This window comes from Olea europaea, chromosome 16 (assembly GCF_002742605.1).
Source record: "Olea europaea var. sylvestris chromosome 16, O_europaea_v1, whole genome shotgun sequence".
NCBI classification, from domain to species: Eukaryota; Viridiplantae; Streptophyta; class Magnoliopsida; order Lamiales; family Oleaceae; genus Olea; species Olea europaea.
This window is the reverse complement of record NC_036252.1, coordinates 13,552,846-13,562,155: the sequence shown is the minus strand read 5'-3', so window position 1 is coordinate 13,562,155 and position 9,310 is coordinate 13,552,846. Positions and strand designations below refer to the sequence as shown.

At 29.7% G+C, this 9,310-nt stretch overlaps 1 protein-coding gene across 2 annotated transcripts; it reads left to right on the top strand.

The window, feature by feature from the left end:
- Positions 1–2,285: 2,285 nt before the first annotated feature.
- LOC111412183 (probable fatty acyl-CoA reductase 4) lies at positions 2,286–9,304 on the top strand. 2 transcript variants are annotated; one of them, XM_023042981.1, is made up of 10 exons: positions 2,286–2,519; positions 2,603–2,706; positions 3,012–3,214; positions 5,409–5,509; positions 5,613–5,811; positions 6,011–6,172; positions 6,314–6,395; positions 6,511–6,780; positions 8,725–8,852; positions 9,133–9,304. In XM_023042981.1, the coding sequence occupies exons 1-10, from the start codon at positions 2,441–2,443 to the stop codon at positions 9,272–9,274; spliced, it is 1,470 nt and encodes a 489-aa protein (XP_022898749.1). In that variant the 5' UTR covers positions 2,286–2,440; the 3' UTR covers positions 9,275–9,304. The 2 variants fall into 2 exon arrangements, with proteins under 2 accessions (XP_022898749.1, XP_022898750.1); XM_023042982.1 differs by lacking the exon at positions 9,133–9,304 and having other exon boundaries at positions 2,287–2,519; positions 8,611–8,817.
- The last annotated feature ends 6 nt before the right edge of the window (positions 9,305–9,310 follow it).

The window sequence follows — 9,310 nt, the reverse complement described above, 5'->3', positions numbered from 1 at the left end:
ATAATTAAGCCCTCAAACTTCTTAGAGCTACTATTAGGATCTAAGTAGATTTTCATAAATCGAGCTGCAAATTGGCCTCTCAAAATATATTAAATCACAGGAGCTATTTTATTTCAATTCCCCGCAATTAAATCCTCTTGACTTCTATTCTAATTCATTACCCTTGCGGCATATCAAATGTTAGTGGTTTACTAAATTGATAATTTACCACTACAAATTATTTTTCACTTAAACTAACATTTTCTTCAGTACTTCATTGTGATCAAATCATAATAACAAATTTACCATCCCCAAATACTGCACTTAGATTAAAAATTATCAGAAGAAAATATTTAATCGAATTCTATTACCCTTTAATCCAGGCGACGGATTCCGAGTGAAAATAATTGTCTACTACTTCACTCATTTTCAATTCCCAACATATCGAGGTATATTTGACCGATAATTAAATCTCACTCATTGGTACATCAACGATTCTGGAATTGTGATTAACAACTATTAATCCATAATGCAAAGGCAATCCATAAGAAAAAGCTGCACGTACAGGTGTATTTTCACACTCTTTGGGGGCCACATGTATTTAAAAAAAAATTGTGGGGTTCGCCCCCACTTGTTTCTTACCTGGCAGGAACCTGTACGTGTAGTTTCATTGCAACAGGTCCTTTTACGTGTAGTTTCACTGAATCCATAAAGTAGTCGAAGTGAAGATTATTTCTCTCTAATATAATCATGCATTTGAAGTAAAATCTCACAAGAAATGGTTCTCTTTAATACATACTAGATATACCAAATATACTGGTGTCACTATTCCCGAAATCTTCTCACCACAGTCAAGACCTGCTGCATATCACAATTGGTAGATAAGCAACTATTATAGCCCTTAATAGATTAGAATACCATCTCTTATTCTACGATTGTAGACAATTGATTTTTCGATCAAAATATAAATGCCTTCCGTGGTAATCATCTTATTTTATATTTCATTCACTAATTTGTGAAACTTATACATATGCTCAAAAGAATACAATTCCCTTTTATAGAATAAATAGAACTCAATTATTTACTCAGTAACAATCGAAATATTTATCTTATTATAGTAAAATTCTAATACTTTTGGACAAGTATCAGAATCGATATTGCATTATAAATCATCAAACAGTTAATTTCTGAATGGATATGTAATCCGAAGTTGATCTTTGCATAAACCACATTAGGTAGCATTCGGATGATATCTGAATTAGACTACTATTTCTGGAAGCATTTGGGCTCAATAAATTTTAAATCTCAATTTTTAAACACGATTTCAATTTCGGTAGTGATTAGATGAACAAATGATTAACAGAGCTACTCAAAGGATAACAAAAGGAAGGCTAACGATGATGAGAGAAGTATAGTCCAAAAAAGGGAAATGAGTCCTTCGGGACGTTCAAATTGGATTATTATTATTATTATTATTATTATTATTATTATTATTATTATTATTATTTTATTGAAATGAAATTCGTAGGCTATTAGCCTTGTATCTCCACCTAGGGTTTCTCTGTTAATCTTTCCATAAATAATGAAAAATAAGAGTGCGTTTGATTGCAAGAATGAAATATGAATGAAAAAAAATAAATTCTAAATAATTCAATTGCCTCAAACTTATTTACATGAAAATGGTCAATTAAATGTGTTTGATTAATTTAATTTTCAACCTAAAAAGATTATGCTTGTCCGATTTTTATTATTGGGTAGATGAGGGAGAGTTGTAGATGAGAGAGAGAAAGAGAGAGCGAATTCCCTGGATAATATAATCTTACTCCCATTAAAGAAAATATTTTTCTTGATTTGAAAAAAATATGATCACGTGATAAAAAATACGAAAATATTTTTCATGAAAAAAATGTTAGTTTAACAGTACAAAAGTAGGAATTTGGATGGAAAAAAAATACATTTTCATGAAAAATATTGATAATCAAACATATTCTAATTGTTAAACATGAAATTCCTTAGCTTCGTACCACACGAACTAAAATAAAAATCAGGTTTTATAATAATAGTTTATACGTGAATTCTTTTTACCATATTTTAGAGGATCACTTAACAAAGTATGCATAAAGATACATACCGTAAATGTAATGAATTTTACAATGATGGTCAATCTAACACAACCATCGTTATTCTGCACACCACAAATAATACTGCTACAAAGAAAGTGATACTTGACCCAATGGCATATTGTTGGGGAGGACAAAAAGTAAAGCCTATATATACCATCTGAACAATGTTATGCGTTGCACTACTGATTAAAATCGAGTTGCTATAGTTCTTTTGCGTTCTCTTACAATGGAAGAGAGTAAAAAAGTATCTACATGCCTATATATACCATCTGAACAATGTTATGCGTTGCACTACTGATTAAAATCGAGTTGTTATAGTTCTTTTGCGTTCTCTTACAATGGAAGAGAGTAAAATTCTTCAATATTTTGAGGGGAAGACAATTCTCATTACTGGAGCCACAGGATTTTTAGCAAAAAGTTCTCTCTCTCTCCCTCCAATCACTTGATCAGATGGATACAACATTCTAATAATATATTTTTTCTTTTCTAATTGCATGCAGTTTTCTTGGAGAAAATACTTAGAGTTCAACCCGAAATCAAAAAATTGTTTCTTCTAATTAGAGCAGTGGATAAGAGATCTGCTGAACAACGCTTACGTGAAGAGGTATACAAGTGAAGTGTATACTGGAAAAAAAAATTAGGATCAGAATGCTTATTAGTTGAAAATTAAATATATATTTCTTTTGCATATTTTCTTTACGTTATGTTCATATAAGTGACTTGCAACATTCCACCTCCGCTAAAAGCCTACGGTAATTTCATTTTCAATTACAAATGTGTAGTCGAACTACGATTTCAATTAAATTAATCATTTTTTTATCATGATCAAATTCATAAAATTTTCCTGTCTATTGAAAAAATAAAAATAAAATACTGTTTATCTTCTTATTTGACTCATATATGTTTCAGGTGCTCAACACTGAATTGTTTCGAGTTCTTGATGAGAAATACGGTGCAGACTTAATTCCTTTTCTACTATCAAAAGTTATTCCGGTTTGCGGTGATTTTTCTTATGAGAACTTAGGTATCTATGACTCAAAATTGAGAGATGAGATGTGGCAAGAAGTAGATATTATTGTTAACTCAGCCGCAACAACTAAATTTGATGAAACGTACACTCAAGCCTCATCTTTTAATACGGACTAGCATTTATTTGAGAAGTTGTTTGGCCCCCATTCTCATCTCATTCTTTTTCTCTATCTTATTTTCAATCATATAATCTTCTATAAAATAATATTACACACAAATAAAAAAAATTTCATTCTTTTTTAACTACACATTTTTCAAAAAAACACTATTCCATCCATTAAAATAGCCACTATTTACCTCTACCATTCTTAAATATCTATCACACTTTAAATCTATTAAACTTTTAAATTTTTTTTAAAAAAAATATTATTTTCATCCACACCACATTTAAATATTATCCTTATTAAATTCATTCATTTAAATATTATATGTCAACATGATTTTTATATGTTTATTCCATCGTAATTCATTCAATCCTTTCATATATCTATCCATGTTGTTTTTATATATTTACACATCCACTATATTTTTATATATGTATCCCATCATAATTCCTTCGTAATCATTGCAATATTATGCACTATTTCTTTACTTGTTTTGATAATCCCAACAGATTAGCCATTATTGCTTTGGATTCAAGAAAATCAGGAAAAGATAAGATAATTCCAATAATAATTTGGAATGAAATTGTAATGAGAGAACCTTAATTGTAACGCTCCAAAATCTATTTCATTTTTATTTTATAAAAATAGACTGGAGTTGTTACCAAAAAAATAAATAAATAATCTACTTTATCTAATTTAAGAGGAAATTCATTTTTTCTTTTTAAAATTTTTTGTTTGATAATTTGATAATGATAAATCAGCAATTTAAGTGAAAATTTCAAATTAAATAAAATCTTGAAACACTAAGATGTCAACTCATAAATTTAAATTTAACATAGAACATCAAATGCTTGAACACAAAAGAAAACTATTAAATAACGTGCATAGAATTTAACATAAGGATGTTTTTCAAACATAAATTTGCATTTATCATTTCTAGAAATTTTTACTTGACGACCTCATAAGCATCATTTGAACAATCTTCCACGAGCCCACATGGCTTGTTCTAATTTGATTTTTTTTTTTGGTAAGAGTGAGTAACTTTTGAAAACAAGTCAACATGTTAATCGACCTACACTCCACATCAGCATCCCACTTGGTCGAGGTGAACCATAACGATGTGATGCATCACTTCTTCCAAGGTACCTTGGAGGGCCGACCCTTCAATTGATGGAAATTGTCTCTTCACATACTGTGAGTCTAAAAATGACGGAGTGATATCTAGGAAAATGCCTTAGCAATCAAGATAAGGCCACACGTCACTCTATCCAATGGTTATAATTTCTCATCTACTATTATAAAAGCTTAAATATTGTGCCATTTGAAGGTAATGCAATTTTAGACTCTCAAATCTATAAGTTCGCCCTCAATATATTTACTTCATACCCTTCCAGATCCGCCCACTTTATACTTAGTTACTTACATCTCTAGCACGTCCCACACCCCTTCACTAATACGTTGACTGACTTCTTGTTGGAGTGTATACAGTTGCCTTCCTTCACTTCGAAGAAGACCACCGATGACTTACGATTTGTCCAAGTGTGCAAGACAAAAGGTTTATGTAGACCCGAGAGGACCCGAAATCTATGGATCATGAACACTACAAAAAAAAAAAAAAATGTCAACAAAAACTATAACTAAAATTCTCTTATCATGTTAATAGTGAAATTTTTTTATTGACATGAGATAAATTCTATCAAATAGAAATCAATAATTCTTCTTATATTAAATTCATCAAATCCACAACAATATATCCTTACCTTTTCAAATTCTTCTTGATATAGCTATGTTTATATGCATTTGCTCTAATGATATCTCTTTCATTATTGTTTGGGCTTTAGTTGAAGATGATAGTTTATGAATATTAAAAGAATTTAATGAAAATAAATATTAGTTGTTGCCTTTAAAGTGATATATTTTTATTTAAGTCAATTTACATAAGGTTAAAGATATAATATAATTTTTTAAAAAAAGTGGATAGATATATAACAATGTGGATGTAAATTGTTGCTCCCATCAAATATATGGTTGAAAAGCATACGAATTCCTAATTTTGTTAAAACTTTTGATAATGCATGTGACCTTTTAAATTGTAGAGCATTTAACTCTACATTTATGGCTATAATATTAGTGGATAAAAATAAATAATCTGTATTTCTTGGTGTTTTCATAGATATGATGTTGCAATGGGGATCAATGCTTTAGGAGCCATGCACGTCCAAAAGTTTGCCACGAACTGTTCAAAAATAGAGATGTTTGTCCATGTATCCACGGGTAACTAGCAGAAAGTCTTAATCTTCCCTCTCGTTTGGAACTTAATGATACAGAAAAATGTACATAAAACTCTCTCTTCTGGACATTTCTTCGTTTTTCACAGCTTACGTACAAGGCTCGAGTGTAGGGCTCATACCAGAAAAGCCATTTCATAGGGGCGAGACACTTGATGGAGCTAGAATCTCCTATTTAGACATCGACACCGAAAAAAGGATAGTCGAAGAAAGACTAAGAGGGTTTGAAGCTCAAAATGCAACAGAATTAGAAATTGCATCAGCTATGAGAAATTTGGGCATTGACAGGTTGATTAAGAACACTTAATTATATGTTCCAAAAATTTCCATTTATGTTGATCAGTGTGAAGGGAAATTTTGAGGGACCAATTGTTGAGTGACCAAATATATGATTTTTTCAAGCGCTGAGAAATTTATTACTTTTTCTATTCTGCATTTCCGAGCAACTTACAAGCAACGAAAAAAATTACAAATTTATATTTACCAGAGCAAAGTTGCATGGGTGGGCAAACACGTATGTGTTTACAAAGGCTATTGGGGAAATGCTTTTGGAGAAGTTGGAGGATAATGTTAAGCTCCTTATTGTGCGCCCAACAATTATAACAAGTACTTATAAAGAGCCCTTCTCTGGTTGGACAGAGGGTTTAAGGTAGGATGTTGGCAACTTTCCTTCTTTCTGTTTGCAAATCTAAAGCTAAATGGCATGATATTAACTATTATATATTTTCAAATTCCTCACTTCATTGCTTAAGAAAATTTATAAAATTGATTCACGAATTGCCAAGTACAGAACTCTTGACAGCATCTTCGTTGCTTATGGCAAAGGAAAACTAAATTTCTTCGTTGGTCATCCCAACTCATCACTTGACATGGTAAGCTAATAGCATATATATATATATGCATAACCAATCTTCCTGTTTTCTTTCTTTTCATAAATTATTATTGATTTTTCTTGGTGTTGCTCATTTGTATTTTGAAATTTTGCAGATACCTGGTGATATGGTGGTGAATTCCATGCTTGTAGCAATGGCTATGCATACAAATCAACCATCTCACAGGTTAATTTATCATATTGGTTCATCTCTAAGAAATCCACTAAAATATGAAGATATGAGGTGGCTTATGTATTATTATTTAACTAAGAATCCATTGCTTGACACGGGCGGGAAGCCTATCAAAGTCAAGAAAGGCAAAGTATTGGAAACTATGGCTAGCTTTCACAGATATATTGCAATCCGTTACTTGCCATTTGTACAGGTGAGTTTTTTTTAATCTTTTCTACTAAAATCCAATTTCGATATTACTTGGATTTTACGTTTGAGTAGTATACTACCTAAAGCAATGAGAAATTAATTGTAATCATGTGGATAATTATTTGCTATATACATATATATTAGGATAGTTATTAGAGAACAAATTCACTCTAACTAACCCTAAAATAGGGAAGTCATTTTAGTAATTCTTCTTTAGCAAAATAACTATGCATAGTTAGATCCTGTGATTTATACATTGACAAGCTACGACGTATTATGGGAAGATGGTTTTGTCCGCATGAGCTTTTCTAAGCCATAGATACTCGGAAAACCCGGCTACAATTTTATTATAAAAAATAAAAATTTAAATTCTCAAAAAAAATATTAGACATAATTTTTCAATTTAATTTATTTAAGTATAAATAATTTGGAAATTAATTTTAAATCTTGAAGTTAGCTCATGGAATCCGTCACTATAATTGTCACTGATTTTTCACTGTCATAATTAAAAAATTAAATGCCAGATTTTTTCATCACTAATTACCTATTTGGTTTTTTTATTTTTATTTTTTGAGAATGTGTGATTAAAAATGGCGAAAAATTTTAGGTTTACGTGCAACATCATTTTAATGAAGAATATATAGTGGAAAATGAATTTAGAAAAACAATGAGTTTTTAGAGAGTGGGGGCAAATTGTTGAAAATTAATTTAATTCAATGAGAAATTTAATGAAAAAATTAGATTTTTTTCCCCACAAAGATAATCTTCAATAAGCTCTTCATTAGTTTAAATTATCTTTAATTTAGAGACTCAAGCTAACATAACAAAGAAAAAACAAACATTGTCTAGAATTTTGTATAAAATCAAAAGTTCTGTTTGAATTGTTGACTTACCAAAATTTTCATTTAGGCCCTTGTTAGCCCCATTACAAGGGTAAAATAAATTTTTTAATAGTGATTTTTTGAAAGACATGTGGTCAAAAAGTAAAGAATTTTTTTGAGAAATGTGCAAAATTATTTTATTGAGAGAATGTATGATTAAAAATGAATTTTAGAAAAAATGAAATTTTTGATAATGGCATTCAGACAGAGGCTTACTATTTAGATTATATATTTTTTTCTATGTAGATTTCAATGCAAATTATTTTATTCTAAGAAAACAAAGACACCAAGATATCATTAATTAGTTGATGGAATTTGGAGTATCTCTAACAATGTTTTTAAATATGTATGCTCTCTATTTTAAAAAGTCAACCTTAAAATCATGCTCGAAGAAACTCTTTAAATTAAGTTTCAATTTCCAAACGCACTCTCTGAACTCATTTTTTATAATTAAATGTATTCAAAGTGTTTTAATTTTTAATGTAGAAAAATAATAAAATAATCTAAAAAAGCTAGTTAATATAAAAGATAGAGAAAAATAATAAATATTTTTTGAGAGTAGTAAAATTAAATGTTAAATATAAAGAGTTTGTTCGAGTATTTTAAAATTTTAACTCACTAAGTTTATAGATGCTCTTCAACTAATAGAATATGCTCTTTAAAAATTGAGAATCTCTTTAAAATACTTTTATTGAAGTAACATTGGAGTTTGATGTCTATTCATGATACATGAATGTCATTAAATTTAAAGTCTCTCAACTTATGTATCGTCAGGATAGTAATTCAAAGGATGCAATAAAGATGCTCCTAGTTTAGGAAACAATTGCGGGCTTCCATTACCTTTTGGGTGAATTTATTTTTGTGTCCTCATAACAAGTTTAGATTACTCTGGAATTATTATTATTTTTTATTTTTTTGTTACCAATATATTACTTTCTTGTTTTTCATTCAAGAATGGATGTCACTTGAAGTTTTAAGCGGTGGTACTCGTTTAAATTATGTTTCAACACATAGGTTATTATAATAATGCCGTATATAACTATGTATTTTTTTCCGATGCCTCATAGATGTTAAAGTTGGTGAACATGATACTTTGCAACCAATTCGGAAACTTACATGCCAATGCAAGACGAAGAATCGATTATTCGATTCGTTTAGCAGAAATCTACAAACCGTTCTTGTTCTTTCACGGAACGTACGTATCTACGTTCTTTTTTTGGTAATCTCTTTCTATATAAGTTAATCAACACTTGGTTGCTCAGATTTTGAAATGTGATAGAAACTAGAAGTAATTATTACAAAACAAGTATTAAACTTTGAGCAACTAGTGGATTGACAAATTTTAAGAAATCAATTTGGAGGAAATTACATTTTTCTTGTTTCCATTAACATCTTGAGCTCATCATTGATCTTAAATATAGCATTTTGTGGTGCAACTTTCTGAAGACGATTTTATTATTCCATTTTATTTGCAGTTTTGATGATACTACAACTGAAAATCTACGAACAACAATTAAAGGAAGCGAGATGTTTAATTTTGATCCAAGCTGCATTCAATGGGAAGAGTACTTTATGAATACACATTTTCCAGGAATCACAAAGTACGCATTGAAGTGATCTCACACTTTAAGATGGGTTTGTGTGTTAGTATTT

Coding starts and splice junctions, on each gene's coding strand:
- LOC111412183 (XM_023042981.1), top strand. CDS start 2,441: ATGGAAGAGAGTAAAATTCTTCAATATTTTGAGGGGAAGACAATTCTC. Junction 2,520..2,602: donor CACAGGATTTTTAGCAAAAA/GTTCTCTCTCTC, acceptor AATTGCATGCAG/TTTTCTTGGAGAAAATACTT. Junction 8,853..9,132: donor TTCTTGTTCTTTCACGGAAC/GTACGTATCTAC, acceptor TTTTATTTGCAG/TTTTGATGATACTACAACTG.